This window comes from Hyperoodon ampullatus (assembly GCF_949752795.1).
Source record: "Hyperoodon ampullatus genome assembly, chromosome: 10".
In the NCBI taxonomy this organism is placed as follows: domain Eukaryota; kingdom Metazoa; phylum Chordata; class Mammalia; order Artiodactyla; family Ziphiidae; genus Hyperoodon; species Hyperoodon ampullatus.
The window spans coordinates 5,528,065-5,555,995 of NC_136923.1; the positions used below are offsets into that span (position 1 = coordinate 5,528,065).

The following is a 27,931-nucleotide window of genomic DNA, read 5'->3' on the forward strand; positions in this document are numbered from 1 at the left end:
TGTGTTCAGGTTATTTTATATCCTCACCCTTCCCATGGCTGTAATAATGGAGTGGATGAGACCAAGGTTAAATACAACCCCACTCAAATCCAAGTGACGCGCCACCCCAGGCTGCCGTGAAGGAAGCTCTGCACACCCTGGCGTGGGGGAAGGCTCGGCTGGTGGAGCCGAAGATGCAGGGCGACCACCTACTCTTCAGGGTTCTGATGACTCCACTCCGGAGAGGTGCATGAAGAGGTCCCCAAGCTCTGTCATGTCGACGTCTTCAGTGTTGTGGACATGCTGGCTCTCTCGGTTCTCAATGAAATCCCAGAGCCGCACTGAATTAAAGAACTGCAAAAACAGCCAGCAAACATGCCTGGTTATTGCTAAAGGCAACGTGAAAGCTGAGTAGCTTCTATTTCGTTTGCCCACCACACGCCCTTCTGCCAAAGCTACGAGGAGGGGCCAGGAGCGGTCCCCAGAAATGCCTGCAGGTGGTGTTCCTGACTAGAGATGGCGAAGTCCTTACCCTCACGGTGCCTTCAGAACTGAGCTGTTTCCGAGGTTTCTCTGGTTCTGCTAGCCGCCCATCAGGGTAAGCATGGCGGTAAAGGCATTTGCTTCCAAATGGGCAGGTCCCTTTGCCTTGCTCAAAGTATTTACAAGCTTTTTTCCTGAAAAGCAGAATGAAAGGATCAAAAGAACAGTGGGAAAATCTGGGGTGCAGATGAACCACTGTCTTCCTCCATCCCTACCAGAGCCAGGTCAGCCTCAGGTCAGAGGTGCTGAAAATGAGGCTCAGAGAGGGTGGATGCTGATTTCCAAGCTGGACGGTACTTACACCACGATATGCTGCCTCACGTGGAATTTAACGTGCACGGGGCCCCCACTGTGTTTTGAGCCTGCAGTGCTCCAAAGGCCTCCAGGGGCAGGTAGGCCTGAGCATTCCTCTGGGCCAGCTGTCTGGGCTCCAAGGTTCTGAAGCTGGGCTACTTGCCTCAGCTCAAAGTCCTAACAGGAGCTTCACCCAGGAAAGTTCCCCTTCCTCTTGGCCAGCAATGACGTCAAGGTGACCACAGGAAGCCTTCACTTAGGAGTCAAGAGGGAAAGCAGCGGGCTTTAGCAGCTGCCTAAAGTTACAAGTCTCATTCCAATTTTCCTTGGTCCCCACCCTCCAGAGCAGGGCTTCTTAACTCTATGTGCTACAGAACCCTTCTCGGAACAATGTTTTTAAAATGCATAAAAGAAGACACATAGGTGTACAAAATACAGTTATCAGAAAGTTAAAAAGATTTTCCCCCCATCTTCAGTTTCTAGCTACAGACCCCTATGTTACGAACCCCTGCTCCTGAGGAAACGCAGAACCAAACAGACAATTCCCATTCCTTCTCGCTGAAATGAAATTTGGTTTATGTAATCGCAAGTGATCCCACGTTGCACAGGAAGAGATGCCCGAGAAGCCAGAAGGGCGGGGAAGGTGCAGAAATGAAGCCAAATCCCAGCAGAAAGGGCAGGCTGCCGCGGGGATGGGGTACGTGGCGGTGGCAGACAAGGAAGGGACCTTCTTGACATCAGTGTTCCCTGTTTTCTCAGACGAGGGGACAACGGCAGAGACGGTGGTGAAAGCCCCTGAGGCAGGCCTCAGAGCAGCACAAAGAAAAGCTCCCCAGCAGCTGTCCACTCCCACCAGGTCTGACTCAAGCACAGGTGACTGGGGAGTGGATTTGAGCAGAAGTCTGTGGACCAGACGCCATCCATGGCCCACTGTCCCTAAGGTTCTGAGCAGGTCTTCAAATGACCGCTCAAGTGGCGAGTTCTTAACAGGGTCTGCGGCACGCTGGCTTTAACAAACTCGTCAGGTTCAAAACATTATCTGGTCCCCACCCCAAAATGATTTCCCCCCCAGCCTTATCTGGTTACCAGGGACCTAAGCCTCCAGATCACTCCGACTCCATCTTTGTTCTCAGCGCCCACATCCAATTGTTACTTCTGCCTACAAAGCACCTCCCCAGTCGACCATCCTCTCGGTTCCCACACCGTTGACGCATTCAGGGCACCGTCCTCTGTTGCCTGCCTGCCTGCCATGGTCCGGCCTCAACTGGCCTCCCTCTCACCACCTTCACACACCTCAGAGGAGCTTCCCCAAACAGTGTGTCCCTTGTCGTCCTGTTCTTAAAGACCACTCAAGGCCCCTTCAGACTTGTGCCTGTGTCCCTGTAGGTCCCACATCCTTCGACACACTTCTTTCAACCACAGGGACCACGCCCACTGCTCCCCAAACACAAAATCTGCACCATTCTGCATCCGTGTCATCCCATCTGCCATCCCAGCCCCCAACCCCGACGCATGGAGTATTCATGCTTCAGGGCTCAGGGTGCCATTCCCATCCTGCTTTTCCCTGACACAGCCAGGTGGATCCCAATGCCTTCTCTATTGTGACGGCTGGCTAGGGCCTCTCATGATGAATCTGTCACCAGATAACCTGTACCATAATTGTCCTTCTGTAATTTCCCATGAAATTTCTGATTTTTACTCTATATCCCACATTGGTGTTTAGCTTGAGGGAACCTGGCCTGCAGCTCAGTAAATGTCTGTGGAATGCATGAAAACACTGTCATCAACAGAAAGCAAGGCCAGGAAGACCCAAACAGCAATAACGTGACTTTTCGGACAACTGCAGCAGAGCTCCTTTCTGCAGGCTGGACCCCTCTGCCTTGCCACTCCTGCCCTCTGGTGGACACACAAGAACATCGCAGGAGGTAAAAATGGTAAAACAAGAAGATATCAGCCTTTAGTAATCAATATGCAACTTAAAGGAACTATTTAAAAAATATATACACAGTTTCGCTTTTAGTACCCTTCCTGCAGATGAACTAGAAATACAGACACTATTAAAAGACCTGAAGGCACTGGAGAGTGAACAAAAGGATTCTTCAAGAGATTAGACACCTGGAAGAACGGAATGGCAAGAGACTGAGTTATCTTTTTAAGAAGAAATAGCACTTAACCTAGAGCAGGCTCCAGGCAAGTATCTACGTGGGGTGGCTAAAACTCCAGTGGAAAAATCAAGTCTGTCTGGCCTGAAGAACAAAAAGACAGAGTTGGTGGAAATCAACCATTGGAAGGGAGGAAACAGTCCCCCAAAGAAAAGGGCCTGAGAGGGACCCATCCAAATACTGCATACTAACTCCTCCCAAATCCTGGACCAGTCCCTAACCCACACATCAATGCAGCAGGCTCAAGGCAACTCAGCTAAGGATAAAAAAACTGAAGTGAGATTTGAACTGCTGCCCAAGAGTTTGAGTCTAAACAATTTCTCTGCCTATTAAAACAAAAACATTAATGTTTTATAAATGAACCTAACAGAATCCAGAGTCTCTACAAGGTAAGATTTACAGTGTCTAGGTTACAATCCAAAATGACTCAACTCAATGAAGAATCAGTAAAATGTGACCCATTCTTAAAGGACAATCAACAGAGTCTAACTTCAAGATAACAAGGATTTCAAAGCAGCTACTATACATGTGTTCAAGAACATGAGCAGAGAGGAAAAAAGATTGGAAAAAAAAAAAAAAACAGAGCCTGAAACTTATAGGACAATATAAAAAAGTCTATCACCTGTAATTAGAATCCCAGAAGAAAAGCAGGGTAGTAAAAAATGTGATGAAACAATGGCCAGAATTTCTCTAAATTTGGTAAATAATATAAACTTACAAATTCAGAGAAAACCAAGCAGTAAAATATGAAAAAAATCACTCCTAGGCAAAGTATCAAACTGCTGAAAACCAGGATAAAGACCCAGAAAAATGACATACTACAATCTGCATCACACACGACTTCTTATCAGAAACTACAGAGGCCAGATTATATGTGGAACGACATTTGCAAAGTGCTGAAAGAAGAGGGGGGAAAACCCCAAACTATTATCTCAGAAGTTTACTCATTGAAAGAGGAGGCAAACGTGAATAAGACCAATTAGACCAATAAATTCAATGAAAATATCCTTCAAGAATGGGGGGGGGGAAGCTATTTCTGATAAAAAGAAAACCTTCAAACTCATCACCAGCAGATCAGCAAAATGATAAAGGCAGTTCTTGAGGCTGAAGGGCAACTGTATCAGTTGGAAGGAATTACATACCAAATGAAAAATTATATATCTGAGTAAATATAAGCAAGTTTTTTACTCTTAAAAAATACACAAGTTTTAAGGCAAAAGTTATTACCTTGTGAGGTTCTAATGCATGTAAATATTAACATCCCATACATTACAGTAAAGTTGCAGGATACAAAATCAATATACAAAAATCAGTTTTTTCATACACTAACGATGATGTTGTTACATCATGATGTTGTTACATCATGATGATGATACTTTCTGATGAAGTATCATCAGAAAGAGAAATTAAGAAAACAATACCATTTACAATTGCATCAAAAAGAATAAAATACCTAGAAACACCAAGGAGGTGAAAGAGTCATACACTTGAAAACTGCAAGACACTGATGAATGAAATCAAAGATGACACATAAGTGGGAAGATACTCCATGCTTATGGATTAGGAGAATTCTGTTAAAATGTCCATACCACCCAAATCTCTACCAAAATTCCAATGGCATTTTTCACAGAAATAGAAAAAACAATCCTAAAATTTGTACAGACCCACAAAGTCCTGAACAGCTAAAGCAATCCTAAGAAGAACAAAGCTGGAGGCACCGCACTTCCTGATTTCGAATTAGCTTACAAAGCTATAGTGATCAAAACAGTATGGTACTGAACCAGACACACAGATCAATGGAACACCATAGAAAGCCCATAAATAAACCTGTTCATATATGGTCAATTAATTTACAACAAAGGAGCCAAGAATATGCAATGGGGAAAGGACAATCTCTTCAAAAAATGGTGCTGGGAAAACTGGACCACAATCTTGTACCACACAAAAATTAACTCAAAATGGATTAAAGGCTTGAATGTAAGAAATGAAACCACAGGCAACAAGCTCTCTGACATCTGTCTTGGAGATGGTTTTTTGGATTTAACACTGAGAGCAAAGGCAACAAAAGCAAAAATAAACAAGAGGGACCACATGGAACTAAAAAGCTTCTGCAGAACAAAGGAAACCATCACAAAATGAAAAGACAACCTACTGAATGGGAGATAATATTTGCAAGTCACATATCTGATAAGGGGTGAATATCCAAAATATACAAAGAACTCATACAACTCAGTAGCAAAAAAAAAAACCAATCAGATTTAATGGGCAGAGGAACTGAATAGACAGTTTTTCAAAGAAGACACACAAATGGCCATCAGGCACATAAAAAGATGCTCAATCTCACTAATCATCAGGGAAATGCGAATCAAAACCACAATCAGATATCACCTCACACCTGTTAGAAGAGATACCTGCACCCCCATGTTCATTGCAGCATTATTCACAATATCCAAGATATGAAAACAAGTTGTTTAACAGATGAATGGATAAAGAATATGTGGTGTGTGTGTATATACACACACGCAAACACACACACACACAATGGAATATTATTCAGCCACGAGAAAGAAGGAAATCCTGCCACTTGTGACAACATGGATGGACCTTGAGGGCATCATGCTAAGTGAAATAAGTCAGAGAAAGACAAATACTGGACGGCATCACATATATGTGGGAATCTAAAAAAAAAAACTCATAGAAACAGTAGAAAAGTGGTTGCAAGAGGCAAGGGCGCAGGGAAAATAGGGAGAGGTTGGTGAAAGGGTGCAAACTATCACCTATTAAGATGAATAAAGATAAAACATAGTGACTGGTTGACAACACTGTATTGTACAACTGAAATTTGCTAAGACGGTAGAAAAAAATATGTGAGGCAATGGATGTGTTAATTAGCTAGATGGGGGACTCCTTTCACAATGTATATCAAATTACCATGATGTACACTTTAAGTATTTCATAATTTTATTTGTCAATTATACCTAAATAATAAAAAATTATATTATTACCTTGTGCAGTTCTAATGTATGTAAACATAATGCATATGCATTATATCTGTAGCACAAAGATGGTAATGAGGAAGTAACTGCATATTATATAAGGCAGCAGGAACATTAATTCTGACTTAAATATTAGGAGTATATTGTAATCCCAAGAAAAAACCATTTTAAAAAAACAGATAAGCTAAAGAGCTGCAAGTTAAAATGGAATTCTAGACAATATTCAAAATAGCTAACCCAGCAGAAACCGCAGAGGTATCCATCAACAGGGGCACAGATCAGCCGGGGTAAACAGGCAGCACTTGCTTTGCAAGGTTCTGATCATGTGCTATGGTCTGAATGTTTGGATCCCCCTAAAATTCATATACTGAAATCCTAATGTCCAGTGGGATAGAATTAGGAGACCGGTGATTAAGTCATGAGGGTGGAGCCCTCACAAATGGCATTAGTGCTCTTATAAGAAGAGAGCCCGCGAGCTCCTTCACCCCTTCCACCATGTGAGGACGCAGTGAGGGGATGCTGGCCCTCACTAGAACCCGACCATGCTGGCACCTTGATCTTGGACTTCCCAGCCTCCAGAACTGTGAGAAATAAATGCCTGCCGTTTATAAGCCACCCAGTCTGTTGTTAATCTGGAACAGACTGATACACCATGTACGGTGAGTTGAATAGTGGCCCCCAAAAGACAGGTCAAAATCCTAAGCCCTGCTACCTGTGAATGTGACTTTATTTGGAGAAAGGATCTTTGCTGATGGAGTTAAGGATCTCAAGATGAGATCATCCTGGATTAATGGGAGGGTCTTACGAGAGTCAGAGTCAGAGGGGAGAGAGAGAGACAGAGCAGACAAAGGCAGAGACTGGAGTTACGCTTCGCCCAGAAGCCAGGAGAGGGGCCTGGAACAAATTCTCCCTCAGAGCCTCCAGGAGGAGCCACCCTTGCCCACACCTGGATTTTGGACTTCCAGCCTCCACAAGTGTGAAAGAACAGATGTCTGGTGTTTTGAGCACCCAGCCTGTGGTAATGTTTACAGCAGCCACAGGAAATGAATCCACCATGGTTTCGTTAAGTGCCACTGGTCCCCCAGCAACACAGTTCAAATTTGTCATCACAACACACAACTGTGAGTGACCATGTGAAGCACACACTGTCAGCTCTTCAGTCCAAACCACCATACGAACAACACATGTGCACCATGGTCAGTGACTGACCATCTTAACTCTCCTCCCAAGTCTGTCGGTGACTGGTCACTGTACATCTGTTATTCAGTGGAGCTGTGTTGCCTCCTTGTTTCCCAGTGATACATCCACAAGACACTTTACAAAAACGGTAACTGAAAGAGGAAACTGGCCAACAAAGTAGAAGTGCAGCAAAGAAATGAAAAGTGGTAACACTGGAAGTGAAATCGGAATCCTCCACCCCTCCACCATATTCAACGCATCAGCAAATCCATCCCAGTTCTTCTAAACAGATCCAGAATCCGACCACTTCCCATCACCTCCATGCCTTCTACCCTGGTCCAAGCCACTGCCACATCTCGCCTGGACTGTTGTAACAGCCTGACTGGTCTCCCCATTTCCACTTTTGCCTCCTCTTTCAATATATTCTCAGTGGTTCAGCCACAGTGATCCTTTCAGAATATGTATCAGATCATGTCACTCCTCTGGTCAAAATCGTATGGTGGCTGCTCACCTCAGCCAGAATAAAAAAGCTAGTCTATCCAATGACCTACAGAGCCCGACACAATTCACCCCACTCCCCCGTCCTCGTCTCCAGTGTTCTCCGCACCTGCTTCTCTCCTGCAGCTCCGCCTTGCTGTTCCGAACAAGGCAGACACGCTCCAGCCTCAGAGCTTTCTCTGCAGTGACAGCCCCCTCCCCCTCCCTCTGGAGCGCTCTTCTCAGTCACATGGACATGGCTCGCCGCCTTGCCTCCTCGAGGTCTCTGCTCACAGGTCGCCTTACTGACGTGTCCTCTGGGCTCCAGCATGGAAACTGCAATCCCCTCATTTCCTATCCCCATTCCCAGGCTTATTTCACTCCTTAGCCCCACCATCTAATAAACATTTTCCTATTTTCTTGTTTGTTTCTTCTTCTTATTATTTTTTTCCTTCAGTAGAATGTGAACTGTGTGAGGGCTGGGATTTTTGTCTGATTTGTTTAATGCTGTATCTCCAGCAACTAGAAAAGGCCTATCAGACAGATCTTTCATCTCTATTTGCTGAACGAATGATCAGAGATAAAAAGGCTATCTTAGCACTACAAGCAGGATTTCTAAGGGATACTGCTCAGCTTAAGAACTGTTAAGCAAGTCCACTTCACCACGGCCTTGCTTGCTCATCTCTGTGTCCCCAGAGCCCAGCATGCTGCCCAAGAGAAAAGACACTGAGTGGCCTCCCCACAGGGGAGGCCCTGCATGAAGCAAAGACAGAAACAAGAGCCAGGCCCGCACCAGATCACGCGTGAGTACAGAGCACTTACCCCATCCCCTGTTTGAAAGCTTCAATCAACTCGTTCTTTTTATTCTGATCTTCTACCCAATACACACTTGGAATCACAAACTCTGATATCACACGGCACTCTGGACAAGACCTGAAATAAGAATCGGGTTAGTAAGGGAGAGATTCAGTTACAAATCCTGTGCACGCTCCACCACTAAGCCTTGTGCTCAGATGCATGACCGCTCCAGGTGTTTGTTTCCCGCCCCGGAATTCTAAAAGGTACAAACGCAATCCTCTAACCTAATTTACTGTTGAAACATGTTCTTCTCAACAATAAAAAAGACAACCTAATTTTAAAATGGGGAAACGATTTGAGTAGGCATTTCTCCAGAATGGCCAATAAGCACAGAAAAAGATGCTCGGTACCATTAGTTATCAGGGAAATGCAAATCAAAACCACACTAAGGCACCACTTCACACCTGCTAGGATGGCTGACATCAGAAATCAAGACAACTAAGTGCTGGCAAGAATGTGGAGAAACTGGAATCCTCCTATGTTGCTGATGGGGATGTAAAATGGTTCAGCCACTTTGGATGGCAGTCTGGCAGGTTCTCAAAATGTTAAACACAGAGTTCCCATATGCCCAGCAACTCCACTCCTAAGGGTATACCCAAAAGTTCTGAAAATAGTGTTCAGACAAATACACAAATGTTCATAGGCACACTAGCCATAATAGCCAAAAGGTGGAAACAACCCAAATGTCCATCAACTGATGAATGCACAAACAAAATGTGGTCTAGCCATACAATGGAATATTATTTATAGTCAGTAAAAAAGAGTGGAGTACTGATCCATGCTACAATATGGGTGAACTCTGAAAACATGCTGAGTGAAAGAAGCCAGACAGAAAGGCCATATACTGTATGATTCCATTTATATGAAATTTCCAGAACAGATAAATTCATAGAGAAAGGAGATTAGTGGTTGCCAGGGGCTGGAAAGAGGAATGAACAGGCAGTGACTATAGGTAGAGGTTTCTTTTTAAGATGATGAAAATGTTCTAAAATTAGACTACAGTAACAGAAGTTGCACAACTAAGAATATATTTAAAAAAAAAACCCTGAATTGTACACTTTTATCTCAATAAAGCTGTTATTTTACCACACGAATGTGTGACTTCAGGCAAGTTACTTGACCTCACCATACCTGAGTTTCCCTACACATAAAATGAGAATGATGATCAGAGGGTCTCTGAGAGAATTACAACTTAATGTATTTGAAGTTTCTGACAGTACACAGCACGTGGTAACTTCTCACTATGACTTAGCTTTTCTCCCACCCCACTGCGGAAGTTAAGAATCCTATGATGTTATGTGTCAGTTATCTCTCAGTAAAGCTGGGGAATAAAACCCTGTGTTGGCTCACTGAGTACATCCCATGTATCAGACATTACGTGAAATGTGTTACATGCACTATTTCATTTAGTCCTCAAATAAGCCCTACGTTACAGATTAAAGAAAAAAAGGCAACCGGCCTACGGGCGGACCACCAGTAACTGTGCCAGAGTCAAGTGGGCCTTCTCACAAAGAGGATCCCTGCGGAGTGTCCCCCCAACACCCTAAATGCCTGGCAGGAATTGTCACCCGCGTTTTAAAGGAAAAGGCAGTTGGGCTCAGGGAGGGTCTGCGACTTGCTCAAGTCCTTGCTCGAGGACTCACCACTCACCTGTGGAGGACAAGGGAAGGCTTCCCTGTGGATGGAAGAAGATCCCAAATCAAACCTTCTCCCAGATTCTATAGGTAAGATCCCTGCTGCACTTACTTGATGATTGGGTTCTCAAACTGCTTGGCACACCTCCACTGCCGGATGCAGGACAGGCAATACGTGTGGTTGCAGTTGGAAAGGATCCCGAACCTCCGCTCCGAGGCTGATGCCTTCTCCAGGATAACCTCCATGCAGATGCTGCACACTTTGTCCTGACTCGCCTGGAAGGCAAAGGCCTTCTCCATCTCGTGTTCGAATGTTGACATGCAGATCTGAAGTACAGGGAGGGAGGAAGGAAACCTTTGGTTCTGGGCTGGGGAGTGGTGAGAGCCCAGCGTGACTGCCAGCCACACAGTACAACCAGGATCGGGAAGGAACGGGGACTGTGGCTGCTTCAGGCAGGCCCGGCTGCTTCAGGCAGGCCCGGCCATGCCCTGCATTCGGGACACAAAGCTCTCTCAAGACCACCACTGGCTCGCCCCCCTGCCTGTCGGCACTGCTTCACGGTCACTTCCAATTTAAAGCCGAGACCAGAGGCCCAAGAAGATTAGAGGGCCACTGTGGGGTCAAGGAGGTCCCAAAGACTGGGACCCTGGTCTCCTTGCCCCTCTGGGTACCGCCTTTCCCAACACCAACGCCGTTAATGCCAAATAACCCTTAATCTAAAACATCAGGCTGACAGGCCAGGGTCAGAGGTCAGCAGCATCACTTCTTTCTACGAGAACCAGTTACTGAACGAATCCCTTCACTCAGGAGGCAGGTGAACAGAGCATGTCCCCTGCGCAGCACCATGCATCAGGCACCAGAGTCAATGCAAAGGACCTAGGACCCAGGCCCTCGCACAGTGGATGCACACATGAGCTGAACCCACAGCACAGCACCCGGATGTCATGTCCCTGGGGAGGAGGGAAGCTCTAACCTGTGCTCACCTGAACACCCCCCGGGAGACAGCAGAGGGTTCAGACAACCTCCACAGCCCTGTGCTGAGCAGAAGCCCACACAAACACGGGAGCCTAATGACCTGCAAGGTCCCTTCCAACACTGAACTCCTCAAATTCTCCAGAACTCGGCCTGGCTGGCCAGGTACAGAATGCAGGTATTACTGGCAGAAAGATGCTTACAGAAGTACCGATTTTGTCACTTAGTGCACTTCAAATTCCTTAAAACGAGTTCACATAAAGGCTTGCAACTGTACCTTCTCGTGAGCTTTCCTTTGCTCTGGGTCGAAGGGGTGCAGGACTTGTAACCTACAGATTTCACACACTTCCCCATGCAGGTAGACACAAGCATCCCCAAATCGGCACTCCCCGGCAGCTGCATAGGGGCACAGCTGCTGCTCGCTGCTGTAGGAGCTGCTAGCTTCTAAGCTGTCGAGACCACTCCTGATTGCTTCTAGGTAGGAATGCGGCTTCAGCTCCGGGCTGTTCTGCGGGTCACTGCAGCCTCCGGGATTACTCACCACACTTGGGCAAGTCTTTTCTTCAGCCATGCCAGAGAGATCTTAAAATAAAACACACAGCACACACACACACACACATGAAAACTGGCCCAACCTTTCTGGTAAGCAATCAGTCAAAACCTGACAAATTAACCCTGACTTTGGGAATTTCACTCTTGGGATGTATGGAAAAAAACAGGCCAAGAGGGGAAAAATAAAAGGAAAAAATGTTCAGAGTGATATTACTTAGAATCATAATAAAAAACAAAGAAACATAATTGGCAACATAGGGAAATAGCAAACCAGACCATGATATGTTTATATAAAATAACACTAAAGTTCCTTTTTAAAAATGCCAAGTATGGAAATCTCAACACATGGACCAGTTACACTTAAAAAAAAAAATTTAAAAGAAAACAAAGTATAAGTCAAAAGGAATTCAGAAAGAGGTCAATAGAATACAGTGGTTTCCTTTTTACCAGTAAAGTTACCAATCTTTTTAAAGTGAAGGAGAATGAAAATCTGGAGCAAGTCTCTGGGTCCTTCGGCCAGAGTCAAACTGTCCTTCGGCCACCCACCCGCTTCTCACTCGGGAGCTGCCGCCTACCCATCATGCTTCTAACATTTACCCTGCTCCAGGGTACAGATCACGCCCCAAACCCGAACATGCTATTCTATTTCCAAAGGTGGAACTGGCTCAGCCTAAGAACTAGGACTATGAACTGACCAAGAAGACAAACAGTGAAACGTGCTCTTCAACAAAATATGTAGCTTTGAAATGAACAGCTTGGTGCTTCTCAGAGTTGGGCAACCACGCTATGCAGATGACAGTTACACGGTGACAAAAAGGCCACTTTCAATGTTTTGCCAGGCAAACCTGGCACTCTGCCCCGCCACGGACACGAGGCCTAATGCGTCATCTGAACGCTCTGCAGCCAGATGAAGCCTGTTCTCAGGACTGTTCTGGGTGTGAGGTTAGGAGCCCCCTTGACAAGAGAAGGCCAAGGAAAGCAAGAGTGCTATTCAAAAAGGCAACAGAAGGATTCTGCTCACTCACTTCGGTCTCTAAGTACCAACGTCCTCTTTTCTCGTTTCCCAGGCTCGTGTAAGTTAGTTTTCACGATTGATGCAGTGAGGTCGGAAGGAGGGTGAGGACTGTGGAAACCCAGGGAGGGCACCCCGTGGGGAACAGTGCCCATGGCCCCACCAGCTGCAGCAGAGGGCCTCGTGTGATCGTATCTGAACAAAACACAGCAGATGCGTTACGGACACACCACACGCACGTGCCTCCCGCATTCCCCAGACCTGGAACATCCCTCCTTCTGCTCCATCTGTAGACGTGGACAATGAGACAATCGCTTCCCGTATTTTAATTGATAAAAGTCTTATCAATTAGTAAGAATTACCTGGCAATTCAGAGTGAGTAGTACACTGCTGTCTATCACCTCCACTTAAGTGTCCTGTGGGACTTGAGTGGGACAGATGTACTGCCCAGACCACACAAAGAGAGCCCGACGGTTCCGGAGATGCTGACTGACTGGCTTCTCCTGGACTGTCTCTTGGGGGCGCCCACTGGCAGGGGGAGGGCAGAGTGGGCCAACTTCCCACATCCCAGGCAGCACAGAGGAAGGACTGAAGGGAGCTCTGCAGCCCAGGAAAGCAGAGCAGCCCTTCACTACAACAGCACAGGAACAGGTTTTGGAATGTTCTCCTGTCTAGAAGTTACAAAACTTGCCTACAGATGTCAGTAAAAAAGGAAGATTCTACGTGCTCATAAATGTTCATTGCACTCATAGCAAAAAACTGGAAGCCCCTTAAGTATCTAATAGAGGGACAGTTAATAAAATGATGGTACGTCAACATTATGAAGAATTATAAAATTACAGGTAAGACATAAAGTAGCAGCACTGGAAGGAGCTTATGACATGTTAAAAAAAAAGGCAAGACAGAAAATCTTATGTATACTGTGAGGGCAAATTTATAACTATAGACTCATAAGAATAGGTATGAAAAGTGACTTTGAAAAATTAAAATTATTTTTATGGTACTAAATTTGAAGTTTCAAAATTATTTTTGTAACATTACTTTTAAACTAAAGTTTTCCCATCATCAAGACCCAGGATTTAAACCCCTGAAGGTAGTGAACTCAGTGTAACAGCTGGCGACAGAAGCGGGTTCTTGCCTGCAACGAGTTCCGTAGGCGCAACAGCCCTTCTGGTAGTATTTGCAGATGGTAGATGGCTTGCTGTTTGCCAAGTCATGTGAGAACAGGCACTGGTTTCCTTCACGACACACACCATGCATAAAATACCTGATGAGACAAGCAGAGGCATAAAACTTTTTTTTTTTTTTTTTGCAGTACGCGGTCCTCTCACTGCTGTGGCCTCTCCCGTTGCGGAGCACAGGCTCCAGACGCACAGGCTCAGCGGCCATGGCTCATGCGCCCAGCCGCTCCACGGCATGTGGGATCTTCCCGGACCGGGGCATGAACCCATGTCCCCTGCATCAGCAGGCGGACTCTCAACCACTGCGCCACCAGGGAAGCCCCGGCATAAGACTTTCAGAAGCACACTTTGCTTTATAAAATCACCAAATTCTTGAACCCAGCATATAAACACACACTGTGCATATGCTATGTATCAAGGCTCTACTGGGCACTGGAGATACACTTATGTCCTTGTCTCTAAGACAGTGATTTTAGATGCACCACATCTATTTCAATGACAGCTTTTCTGGAAGAAAAATGATCCCATGCATTTGTCTTAAGATATATCCTCTTGATTTAAGATATGCCACATACATAAAATGTGAGCCTCAGGACTGAGAAAATGCACACTGAAAGACTGCTCTGTTCTCGTGGATTTTAAAGGGTATGGTTGTAAAGGAGTCAGAGACCTGGGCTCAAGATCTAGCTGTGCCACGTGTAAGCAAGTCACAAAACCAACTTCCCTGGGCCTTCCTACCTTCACCTATAAAACAAAAATTACACTGCCTACTCTACTATCAACTGTGGTGAGGCTCAAAGAAGACAGTGGAGCACCAGGAGACACGTGTAAGAATGTTCCACTTAGTTGTCCCATTCTGGCCCTGAAAGAACAACTGGGAGGCAATCTAGTTCTGTCCAGCCAGAGCAGAGAGGCCCGGCTGAATACTCAGAGGAAACTGTAGAGGGACATGCCTTGGCATTAAGGGTAAACAAGTCCCCAAATAAAGAGATTTTAGACCTACCCTAATAAAGTTTTTTTTTTTTTTTAAAACAAGCTTCAACACGATCTAGCTGATAGCAAATAACTTATTGTCAACTAAAACAAACTTTAACATTCTTTGAAGGAAGACAAAAAAATCCAAATGCTCAAAAATACTCACAATGTTTGGCATCCAATCAAAAATTACTAGACATACCAAAAAGCAGGAAAATGTGACCCATAACCAGGAGAAAAATTAGTCAATTAACAGGAATGACAGATGATGGACTCAGCAGACTAGGACTTTAAAACCAGCTATGACAGGCTATCATCAAACAATCCACAAACAATAAATGCTTGAGAGGGTGTGGAGAGAAGGGAACCCTCTTGCACCGTTGGTAGGAATGTAAATTGGTGCAGCCACTAATGGAGAACAGCATGGAGGTTCCTTAAAAAACTAAAAACAGAGCTACCATATGACACTGCAATCCTACTCCTGGGCATATATCTGGAGAAAAACATGGTCCGAAAGGATACATGCACCCCAATGTTCATTGCAGCACTGTTTACAATAGCCAAGACACAGAAGCGACCTGAATGTTCATCGACAGAGGAATGGATTAAGAAGATGTGGTACATGGAGGGATGGGATGGGGAGGGTGGGAGGGAGGGAGATGCAGGAGGGAGGGGATGTGGGAACAGATGTATATGTATGACTGATTCAAGAAATAATAAATAGAAAAAAAAAAGAAGATGTGGTACATATATACAATGGAACATTACTCAGCCATAAAAAAGAATGAAATAATGCCATTTGCAGCAACATGGATGGACCAAGAGATTGTCACACTGAGTGAAATAAAGTCAGACAGGGAAAGAGAAATATCACATAATATGGCTTATATGTGGAATCTAAAAAGAAATGATACAAATGAACGTATTTACAAAACAAAACAACCCACAGACTTAGAGAATGAACTTATGGTTACCAGGGGGGAAGGGTGGAGGCAAGGGATAGTTAGGGGGTTTGGGACTGACATGTACACATTGCTATATTTAAAAAGGATAATGAACAAGAACCTACTGCATAGCATAGGGAACTCTGCTCAATGTTATGTGGCAGCCTGGATGGGAGGGGAGTCTGGGGGAGAACGGATACACGTATAGGTATGACTGAGTCACTTTGCTGTGCACCTGAAACTATCACAACATTGTTAATCGGCTATACTCCAATATAACATAAAAAGTTAAAAACAAAACAAAAAACCCCAGCTATTACATATATGTTTTATATTACCCAGCTATTACAGATATGTTCTATACGAAGATTTTAAGGAAAACACAAAAATAACATGGGAAGAAATGGACGATATAAAGAAGAACCAAATGGAACTTCTAGAAGTGAAAACTACAATATATGAAATGAGAATTACATTGTAACGGCAGATTAGACACTATATAAGAAAATCTCAGAAAACTTGAAGACAAAGCAATAGAAACTATTCAAACTAAAGTACAAGAAGAAGAAAGAGAAAGAACAGATTTTTGCTTCTAGCTTTGGAGGAGCATGGAACCTGACCTTCCACTGTGAAAAACTAGAAAACAGAACAAAATATATGAAACAACTGCTTTCAGACATGGACAAAAGGCAACACAAGACTGGCCCTTGAAGAGAAGGAAAACAAGGGAGGCGGCCGGGCTTTCTGCCTTGAGGCATATGTTGGACCTTGGTGCAGGGAGGGGAACCCCAATCAGAGCACTGCTGTCTCGCTGAGGTGAAGAGACAGAAACTGGAGCTCAAGGAGGCTGAGGAAAGCTCTTTAAAAAGCTTGTCAATAGAACCACACATGCACGATCAATTAACTTTTGATAAACGTTGTCAAGGTAATTCAACAAATGATGCTGGACCCAGTATCTATATGGAAAAACAAAAAACAAAAAACCTCAAACATTACATGTCTGCTGATGTTACCCAACATGAATGAAGTATACAACATAACCTGCCATGTATCCTAGCCAAAAACATTTAACTTGAATCCAACAAAACTTCAGATCTAACTTCTAGTTTATAGGAAATACAGGGGGATTGGGAACAAGCTAAAAGACCTCATGAGGAAGCAACCAGATAAATACAAAAGAAGAGGCAGTATGCGGGCCAGATCTCTTTACCAAGGAAGTGTCGTGGAAAAAAATAAGGGGAGGGGACCCGGGTTTGGAAAATGATTTGGTGGTTTCTTAAAAACTTAAACATAAATTTACCATATGACTCAACAATTCCAGTCCTAGGTGTTTACCCAAGAGAAATGAAAACATATGTTCACACAAATACGTGTACAATACGTGAATGTTCATAGCAACATTATTCATAATAGTCAAAAAGTGAAAACTGACAATTCCATCAACTGGTGAACGGATAAACAAAATGTAATATATCCATACAACGGGATATTATTTGGCAATAAAAAGGAATGAATAATGATACATGCTACAAGGATGAGATGCAAACACACTATAGTAAGTGAAATAAGTTAGACACAAAAGACCACATGTTGCATGAATCCATTTATAAGCAGTGTTAAAAAAGGGGCAAATCTATAGGAACAGAATGGTCCTTATAAAGACTATTATACAGCCTATATAGGCTACATATAGACACAGTCCCTACATATGGTATGTAAATTATACTTCAATAAAGCTGTTAAAAGAAGAAAATTTAAAAAGGAGGAAACTGCACTAGATTAGTAGACAGAATAAGGTATGTAATAACCAATGCAATATTTGGCCCTGGATTATATTCTGGTTTGGACAAACCAGCTGTAAGAAACATTTGTGGGACAAATGGGGAAATCTGAGTACAGACCAGGTATCAGATAATTTATTGACATGGCAAGTTGAAGATTATTAACTGAGAAAAGCATATTATATAACAGAATATACAGTAAAATGGTGTAGCCGCTATGTAGAACAGTACAGCGGTTCCTCAAAAAATTAAAAATAGAATTACCACGTGATTCAGCAATTCCACTCTTGGGTATATACACAGAAGAACTGAAAGCAAGAACTCAAGTATTTGTACACCCCTGTTCATAGCGCATTATTCCCAGTAGCCAAAAGGTGAAAACAATCCAAGCGTCCATCAGAGGATGAATGGATAAACAAAATGTGGTCTACACGTACAATGGAATATTACTCAGCCTTAAAAAGGAAGGAAAGTCTGACTTGTGCTACAACAGGGATGAACCTTGAGGATGTTATGCCAACTGACGGAAGCCAGAGACAGAAAGACAGCACTGTGTGATTCCACTTATGAGAGGTGCCTAGAATAGTCAAATTCAGAGAGAGGGAGGAGAACGGGTGTTGTCAGGGGTTGGGGGAAGCAGAATGAGGAGTTAGTGTTTAAAGGGGACACAGCTTTAGGCTGGGAAGACGAAAAGAGCTCTGGAGGTGGATGGTGGTGACGGCTGCACAACAGTGTGATGTCCTCACTACTCCTGAACTGAACACCTAAAAATGGTTAAGAGGGTAAATTTATGTTATGTACATTTTACCACAATTAAAAAATTTTAAAACAGCACGTACAGTATGCTCTCATTTTGGTAAACACTAACTACACACACGCACACATCTGCATTTTAACAATGTGGAAAGACAGACAATCGCCTTTTTAAGAGTGGCAATCCTTGAGGGTAAGGCATATGGTGTTTTCTTTTTTTTTTTTTAACACCTTTATTGGAGTATAAATGCTTTACAATGGTGTGTTAGTTTCTGCTTTTTAACAAAGTGAATCAGTTATACATATACATATATCCCCATATCCCCTCCCTCTTGCGTCTCCCTCCCACCCTCCCTATCCCACCCCTCTAGGTGGTCACAAAGCACCGAGCTGATCTCCCTGTGCTATGCGGCTGCTTCCCACTAGCTATCGATTTTACATTTGGTAGTGTATATATGTCCATGCTGCTCTCTCACTTCGTCCCAGCTTACCCTTCCCCCGTGGTATTTTCTTATTTTTGTTGATCTGTACTTTCTAATATTTCTACCAGGAACATATACTGCTTTTGTAATAGTAAATGGTTGCTTTAGTTTTAAAACATTATGAAGGGCTTCCCTGGTGGCGCAGTGGTTAAGAATCCACCTGCCAATGCAGGGGACATCGGTTCGAGCCGTGGTCCGGGAAGACCCCACATGCCACAGAGCAAGTAAGCCCGTGCGCCACAACTACTGAGCCTGCGCTCTAGAGCCTGTGAGCCACAACTACTGAGCCCGCAAGCCACCTACTGAAGCCTGCGCTCTAGAGCCCGTGATCCGCAACAAGAGAAGCCACCGCAATGAGAAACCCGCGCACTGCAACGAAGGGTAGCCCCTGCTCGCTGCAACTAGAGAAAAGCCCGCGCATAGCAACAAAGACCCAACGCAGCCAAAAACAAACAAATTTATTTTTAAAAAATTACGATAAGTATCGAATACTGGAGAGAGTATGGTTTCAAAACAACACATAAATGCTCAGTACAATACCTATCTCACAGTGGGTACCCCCAAAGTTCAGCTCTTATTAAAGTTTAGTAAAAAAACGCTGCCGATTAAGCTGACAGTTAGTTACAAGAGGGACCTGTGCCTTATCACAATGCACGCAGAGGGCTGAGGAGTCACAGTCCATGGACCGAGGCAGAGAGAAGGGGGCGCTGGTCCAGGGGCCACCTCGCCAAGCAGTCTACAGGATGCCCGGGTGCCGATGGGCGGGAGGAGTATGTGCCAGAAACACACAGAAAGGCAGGGAAGCGAGGCCCCATGAGGGTGCGGCAGGCCTGCTGAGACAGGTGGAGGATCAGGCCTGACTGGGGCAGCTGGAATACTGATGAGTGCGCCTCCCAGTAAGGGACAAGGGGCCCAAGTCAAGCCCGGAGACACACTAAACCCCCTTCCTAGGCCTCTTGCAGAAAGGCCACTGGAGCTGCAGGGTGAAGACAGACTGGAGAGGCTGGAAGTGTAGGTGAAGGAGCCCGTCAGGAGGTTGCTCTGTAAAGGGGCTTTATCTGTGAACCCATGTTTTAACTTAAAAAATATACTATGGAAAGTCTCAAACATACACAAAAGCAGACAGTGGTAGGGTAACTCCCAAGATGTTTCCACACCAGCTTTCACCTTATCAACTCCCAAGCACTCTGGTTTCACCCATTTCTCCCCCTCCCGTATGGCCGTGACAGTTTATCTTTTTAAAGAGGGATAACACACACCTCTTGAATGAAGACTTTGGGGCAGGGAGGGCCCTCCCTCCCTCTGAACAAGTGTGTTATCAGAAATATATGAAACGAGGAAAAATACAACAGCTCCAACAAGCAGTACCATCAGCACTCTGTCTAGCACTTTTACTTCTTTACCTCACTTAATCCTGATACTACTCTGAGGAATGTTAGCTCTATACCCATGATGCAGACAGGAAAGCTGAGGCTCAGAGAGGTGTGCTGACTCAGAGAAGATCTAATTGCTGAGTAGGGGACCCCAGCTCTGGTCTTCCCAAGACAGCCCTGACCTTTTCCCACCAAAACTGACTTTCCTGTCACTCTGCCTCTGTCCATACCGTGGCCCCTTTCTACAACACTGTACCCCATCTTTCACTGTACTTAACTGTGCTAACCCACCTGCCTTCCCTCCCACTGCTCCAGCCCACAGCGTGCTTTCCTGGCAGCTCCACGGTATAGTGCTTCCCAACTTGGGGCCCCTGACCCAAGAGAGCTGGGGCTCTTGAACACATGCTTGGGAACACCTGGTTAACACCATACACAAAAATAAACTCAAAATGGATTAAAGACGTAAATGTAAGACTGGAAACCATAAAACTCCTAGAGGAAAACATAGGCTGAACGCTCGTTGACATCAATCGTAGCAATATTTTTCTGGATCTGTCCCCTAAAGCAAAGGAAAGAAAAGCAAAAATAAACAAACTAAACATAAAAGCTTTTGCACAGCAAAGGAAACCATCGACAAAATGAAGAGACAACCTACTGACTGAAAGGGAGAAAATATTTGCAAATGATTTGGTAGGGGGTTAATATCCAAAATATATAAACAGCTCATACAACTCAACATCAAAAAAACAAACCACCTGATTAAAAAAGATGGGCAGAAAACCTGAATAGACATTTTTCCAAAGAGGACATGCAGATGGCCAACAGGCACACGAAAAGATGCTCACATCACTAATCATCAGGGAAATGCAAATCAAAACCACAATGAGAGATCAAGTCACACCGGTCAGAATAGCTATCATAAAAAAGAACACAAATAACAAATGTTGGTGAGGATGTGGAGAAAAGGGAACCCTCCTACACTGTTGGTGGGAATGTAGATTGGTGCAGCCACTGTGGAAAACAGTACATACGTTTCCCAACTAACTAAAAAGAACCACCATATGACCCAGGAATTCCACTCCTGGGTATATAAAAAAACCTCCAAAGCACTAATTTGAAAAGTACATGCAAAACATTAATCTGAAAAGATGCATGCACCCCAATGTTCACAGCAATATTATTTACGGTTTCCAAGATGTGGAAGCAACCTAAATGTCCATCAACAGAGGAATGGATAAAGAAGATGTGGTATACGTATATACAACGGACTACTACTCAGCCAGAAAAAAGAATGAAATCTTGCCATCTGGAGCAACACAGATGAACTTGGAGGGCATTATGCTAAGTGAAATAAGTCAGACAAATACTGTATGTTATCACTTATATGTGGAATCTAAAAAATATAACAAGCTAGTGCATGTAACAAAAAGGAAGCGGACTCACAGATACAGAGAACAAACTAGTGGTTACCAGTGGGGAGAGGGAAGGGGGAAGGGCAATATAGGGAGAGGGAAGTAAGAGGAACAAGCTATTAGGTATAAAATGAGCTACAAGGATATACTGTACGACATGGGGAATACAGCCAATATTCTATAATAATTATAAATGGAGTATAACCTTTAACAACTATGAATCACTATATTATACACCTGTAACTTACATAATACTGTACATCAAGTATACATCAAGGGGGGCAAAAAAAACCCTGGGAATAACTTGAGGAAGACGCCGCTGGAACGTCACCAAATGCGACTGAACACGGAAAGCCTAAACCTAACCAATGATGTGGTTCTGCCTGGAACTGGAGAACGATTGACAACGTTCAAACGCTGGGAAAGGGAGTGGACTCTAAGGAAGGTCAGAAGGCCCGACTGTCCTTCCCAGAGAAAGGGTACCAGAGAACACGGGTGGCAATTCATGCTGCACCTCGGCCCTACAATGGGCCTGGGAGGCTGCTGAGCTGGAGGCCACAAGTTTTTAAGCCCTTCCATCCCTCCTTGCTCCCTAAGCATACTTCTAACTTTCTCCACCTGTCTTATCTCCCCAAAAGCAGAAGTGCTGACCAGGCCCAGCTGACAATTTCTTTTCTTCCAGGAAATGTTAGAAGGGTATATTCTACTTTGTATGTCAGTGTCTACTGAGTTTGGGTGGCATGAGCCATCTCTAAATACACCAACAGAATCAAATTTCTGAGCCTACAAAGATGACTGGACCTGTGATGTAAGTGACTATACTAAGGTGGCGTCCTATAGGGTCTTTTCTAGGTGGTCAGTTATGCTTTTCCCAGGCAACACCCCCTGGGAGTCTTCCACTAAATCAGGAATTGTGTAGTAACTTGCTAAAAGGCTGCTGTAGATTTACTTAAAAAGAAAGAAAAAAGGCTCAGAACCTGGCAAACGAAGGGTATTCTTGTTAGAAACTTTAAAAAAAAAGGCCTATATGAAAAGAATCTTGTCACAATACTGATTTAAAAAGTATGCAGAGGAGTTAATAGACCGGGTCTGAGCTTGCTTCCGAGGCAAGGCCCTGCTTACAGCACCTGGGACTCGGCTGGTAAACAGTTCCCTACGCTGATATAAACCATCTCTAAGTGATCCAAGTGGCTCACTGGGCCTATACTGTGTACAATGTGGTTTACGCTGAACGTCTGCTTTCCTTCTGGGAGCCTGGTTTGGGTACATGCTGGACAGAGGGTGACTGTCCAGGGCACTGGATCTCTAGTGGGCTTCCCTGGGCACATGGTGCTGCTGCATTTCTGCTGCGGGAGGAAGAGTGTGCTGTGACCCTTTACGGGAGGAAGTGAGCCTGCACACGGGCTCCTCCAGATGCCGCCTGAGTCCTTCTCCCTCGTGATCCATCTGTGAGTCCTCACTACTCACTGTGATAAATCTTTGCCTTGAGCACGACTATGCGCTAAGGCCCATGGGTCATTCTAGCCAATCACTAGCTGTAGGGGTGGTCTTGGGATTCTGGACACGAAAGTTTATTACGCTTCTAAGCAGTTTGGTAATTCTTCTTGAGAAATGCTACTCAACACTGTGACATTATTCCAATCAACCTCAAGTATGGTAATCTTTGAAGGTATAAAAGTAAAAAAATTAAAAAAATAAAAAAAAATAGGGGCCTCCCTGGTGGCGCAGTGGTTGAGAGTCCGCCTGCCGATGCAGGGGATACGGGTTCGTGCCCCGGTCTGGGAGGATCCCATATGCCGCGGAGCGGCTGGGCCCGTGAGCCATGGCTGCTGAGCCTGCGCATCCGGAGCCTGTGCTCCGCAACGGGAGAGGCCACAACAGTGAGAGGCCCGCATACCACAAAAAAAAAAAAAAAAAAAAAAAAAAAAAAAAAAAATAAAAATAAAAAAATAAAGAAAATCAGTGCCAAGAGGCAACTCCGATTCTCAGGATTAGTAAACTCATAAAGAGAGGAAGAGAACAGGTTCTAACTGGTTACATAAACAGTTTCACAAAAGAGAGATCTAACAAATACCTCATTAATAATTTCTTGTGGAGAACTAGACAGGATTTCCTGAAAGAATGAGGGTAAGAGACTACCAGAGCTCCTCTACCAGATACTACCTGTTAACCAGGCATGCAAGAGGAAGGACGTCAGTGGTGGCCCCGCAGATGCCTTTTATAATTCCACCTCCTCCCGTAAGTCCTATTCAGAAAACTTGCCTTCCAAACTGCACTAATTATCTTTCCCATCAAAAATCCAAAATATTTAACCACCACCTAAAGCTTCTAGTTTTGTCACTTATAAGCTGGTGACTTCATGCAAGCCATTTCACTTCTGTAAGTGACTGAGCTGAAATTTTAAGAGGTTCAAAAATAACTTCTAGGCCACCATCACTGCCTTCAACAAAGGTGGGTGTGAAACAAGTGTTACAAGAGGTGGAGCCAGCCAGCCCTATTTTTGTAGCATATGTCACCATTTCCACTCCCCAGTGACAAACACAAAACTTCCTTGAGCGCATCCTGCCTGTCCTTCGGGGCATCTTTGTCATCTGCTTATAGCGATTCCTCAGCATCTAGGTTATACTAAGCTTAATCCAGGCCTTTTGCATGTTACACCCTGTAATAAATTTCCAACTGCTCACCCTACCCTATGGCCAAACCATCCCTTATATCTTCCTAGAGAGAAGACTGAGACACGAGCTGGGGAGGAGTGTGGGCTGTTGCTAGTATGTGGGGGCAAGTGCATGGCTGGAGACTCAGAGCAGGGAGATTTCTAGGGGACACTCCTAAGTCATCTGTTATCCTGGGTGACCCCAAAGACCGTTTCAGATGGTGTGGCTATTATATGCTGCAAAGGATATGAGGTTCACTACTGGCCACAGAACCGCCAGCAGCCCTCGCTGTGCCTGACGGCTGAACCAAACAGAATCAATCTGGTTTCTTGCAGGTCTTTCAATGGTGCCTGCCTCTAGCAAAACACTTTTGCAAATCATTTCCAGGTATGTGGGTAATTTGCATTCTCAGTGTCACCTTCCTTTATGTTTTCGCACATAATTTCACAGACTTAAATTTTATGGCTGTACTGCTTGTGACAAAAGATCCATCAAGGGGGAACACAGCTAATGCGAGGCACGGTAGAAGGCTTGAAATAACTGATAAGAGGTGGGGATGAAATAAAGTACAGTGTAGTGGTTAAAGGAAGACTCTGAGGTCAGAGAGCTTCCTGTGACTTTGAGCAAATTAATTAAATCTCCAAACCTGTTTCCCCATCTGTAATATGATATAGTTGTACTTCACAGACTGCATGTCAGTGCTTAGCCTAACGCCATAAATGCTCTTAGGATGGTTACTTGTTGTTATCTAATCTCTTAACCAACGCTGCTGGTTAGGCATTACTATCCCAATTTTACAGATAAAGAGACTGTGATATCAGAATCAGAATCCAGAACTGCCCAAGTCTGGAGCTCAAGCTCTTCCTACCACTCACTGGCCACAAGATGCCCCATATTTTGTGACTTTCAATGAGTCAAAAGCTCCAGGCCTGACTCTCAGGAAACTGTAATTCTAGGTCTTGTACTACCGATTACAAAACAAAGGGACCTCTATCACATTGAGGAGGAGGACAAACAAACTGGTTACCAAGCAATAAGAAAGGCCTGCACCAGGGCTTTGAAAACAGACTGGAAGACATAGGGAGATGGTTTGGAAAAAGAATCAGCAAAAAAGGATCCCCAGATTTAAATTCTGGATAGAGTGGAATGTCAAGAAATCAGGGGAGCTGACTGATAGCATAACTGTGTGAGGGGCCATTCTTGCATTCCAGGCAATAAATATGGAGTGTCTTTGTCATTAAGTCTGGGAATCCTAGCATTTCACATCCATCTCTCTGAGGGAAATAATTCGTATTAGAATGGAAGCAAAACAAACTCTCTGTTCAGCTGACATTCAGAATAAGCAAGTATATCACATCCCACAGCAAGGAAAACAAACCAAAAAACAGTTTGCATCCTGACATAAACCAAAAACAGCAGACCACCCAGTTTAGATCTGGTCCCCCAAATAAATCATACCTGGATCATTTCATGTAAGTTACCAATGTGTGGAGATATGACTTCAGTGAATAAGATAATCAAGTGAGAAAAGCTTTCCCATCACGAGCACACTAACGTAAACCTGGTACTCTTGGTAATACGGCCGTTTCTCCTGTTTAAATATGTGTTCTGTTTTTTATTTGGCGAGGCAGCCCTCGTGAGGCCCAACTCCTCCACATCCCTTTGCAAGTAACCTTTACTTTCCTTATGGTTTTGGTTGAGTTTTCTTTTCATATGACCATATTAAAAGATTTGAAAATTCCTGTAGTAAAGAAACTTTAATTTAGCATTTCCGAAACTTATCTGGAAGCCATAGGGTCTACAAGAGCATAAATTCTGACGCCACATATCTGCCACCTGGAAGCTGAATAACCTTGGCAAGTCAATGCCGAGGCTTGGTTTTATTATCTGTGGAATGGTGCATGTTGCTGGATTACATGCGACACGGCTGTAAAGAACCTCAAAGAGCACCCAGCACACTGCAAACCCCTGCAACGAACAACAGTTAGTACTTAAACAGAATTGATCCCTTCCCAACGTTCCAACCCACTCTAGTTTCTCTGCACCAACTTCCTGCAGGACACCCCTATTTGGGAAAAAACAGAACTAAAGCTTTTAGGTCAGGCCATCTCCTAGTATAGAAGGAGAAAACCCAAGATGATCCTGATTTACATTTTTGTTCCTGCAGTTAAATGTGAATTAGGGGCAAGGTTCAAGCCTGAGCACAAGGTTTCCTTATCAGTAAAATTAGATTATCTCACAGAGTTGAGATTCAGTTACAAAGCATCATATAAATGTGCACTGTTATGTGGCCGCATCTTAGTAGCAGTAACCAAAATTTGCTATACAGTCCACAATGACTAAGAATATTGCTCCAACAGGGGGAAATATATACAAATAAAAATAAACATACACAAAGGTCTTCACAAAAGACCTTCTATTACAAATAACCTAGTAAAACTCTTTTCTATAGACACTTAAGTGCAAGTTTCTGACAACTGCTAAATATACGTCACCTAGGCCTTGCATAAACTGGCTGAACAGTTAATAGAGACTAATGCTAACAGGAAACTTTTTACATGACACTGTCTCAACTATTCATACTAACGAAAAGAAGTAACAACACAGATGATAATTAAACTGCTCATTACACAATCAAACCATACAACTGTGAGCTGTTTTTCCCCCCCAATCAATGTTTCCCACACAGACTTAACTGAAACCAGTTATTAAAAGAAAAATCGTACTTTGCAGGTCCAACAGGACTAGGATCCCAGAACCTTCAAGCCACATGCTTAGCAAAGAATGAGGGTGTTACTCATCTAATTATTTGTATTTAACAGGAGCAGTGCAGCCATCCGGCTTTGAATTTTCTACAACCAGCCACCCATTAATGTTGTATTTCTCCACGGAAGTGGGTCTCTCAGTAAGATGAGAGTCTCAACCTCCGTTAGCCTGAGTTTCCTGCACTGCAAAATAGGAATAATGTCTGCCTAGTAGTGAAGACTGGTGACGAGTAGAAACGACTTGGGAATATGCGGGGCAATGAACAAACTTCCAGTAAATGCTATTTTCCACACAGCAATTCTTAACTCGCTAACTCTGCAAGTTTACGCTGCATCGGAATTCTCCAAACTCTTAGGAAACCAAGGCTGCTTTCCGGGCCCCAGCTTCTCTGAGGCCCTCACCGACGATTAACAGCCTACACCTGCGTGGTGTCTCCATCTGTAAACCACCTCCTGGTGCCCCTTTACTCAACTCCAAGTCACCTTTTCCAGCTAAACCCTCCTGGCCCGGCCCCCAGGACCCCACCAGCACTCCTTCCTTCCTTCCAGCCGCACGGGCCACCCCTGGAACTCGCGGCACAGCCGCCCGCGCTGGCTTCGTCCGGATGTCGCCACAAGGCTCGGCCACGCACGGCCGAGCCCCAGGCTCCGGCCGCCGCGCCCTCCCCGCCTGGGGAAGCCGGACCCCGAACCGGGAGCCACTTTCCACGACCCCGCTCCGGCTTGTTTCCCTGGCGCAGGACTGGGGCGCACCCGGGGAAGGACCTGCGGGGCCGCGCACTGACCTGCAAGTGACCTGCTTGGTGCTCATGGCGGTTGGGTGGAAGGGCCGCCGTCACGCCGCCGCCTCTAGCTCTCGTCGCCGCCTAGGCCTCGGCCCTGCCCATCCCGCGCGGCCGCGTCACGCCGGCGCACGCCGTCGTCCCCGTGCGGCACCTTTGTAGCGCCGGCA

At 44.6% G+C, this 27,931-nt stretch overlaps 1 protein-coding gene across 2 annotated transcripts; it reads right to left on the reverse strand.

Annotated features, from left to right (window-relative positions):
• Positions 1–156: 156 nt before the first annotated feature.
• Positions 157–27,931, reverse strand: MKRN2 (makorin ring finger protein 2). 2 transcript variants are annotated; one of them, XM_079712098.1, is made up of 8 exons: positions 27,765–27,931; positions 13,798–13,926; positions 12,673–12,854; positions 11,373–11,677; positions 10,235–10,449; positions 8,453–8,563; positions 512–656; positions 157–333 (listed from the first exon to the last, which is right to left on the reverse strand). In XM_079712098.1, the coding sequence occupies exons 1-8, from the start codon at positions 27,788–27,790 to the stop codon at positions 196–198; spliced, it is 1,251 nt and encodes a 416-aa protein (XP_079568224.1). In that variant the 5' UTR covers positions 27,791–27,931; the 3' UTR covers positions 157–195. The 2 variants fall into 2 exon arrangements, with proteins under 2 accessions (XP_079568224.1, XP_079568223.1); XM_079712097.1 differs by lacking the exon at positions 27,765–27,931 and having other exon boundaries at positions 13,798–14,695.

Bases quoted from the DNA above. Each gene is read 5' to 3' on its own strand.
- MKRN2 (XM_079712097.1), bottom strand. From the start codon at position 14,048: ATGGCCGCTGAGCCTGTGCGTCTGGAGCCTGTGCTCCGCAACGGGAGA. The intron at 8,564-10,234 runs GTAAGTGCAGCA...TTCTTATTTCAG, and splicing joins TTTGAGAACCCAATCATCAA to GTCTTGTCCAGAGTGCCGTG. The intron at 657-8,452 runs GTAAGTGCTCTG...TCTGCTTTTCAG, and splicing joins GCTTTCAAACAGGGGATGGG to GAAAAAAGCTTGTAAATACT.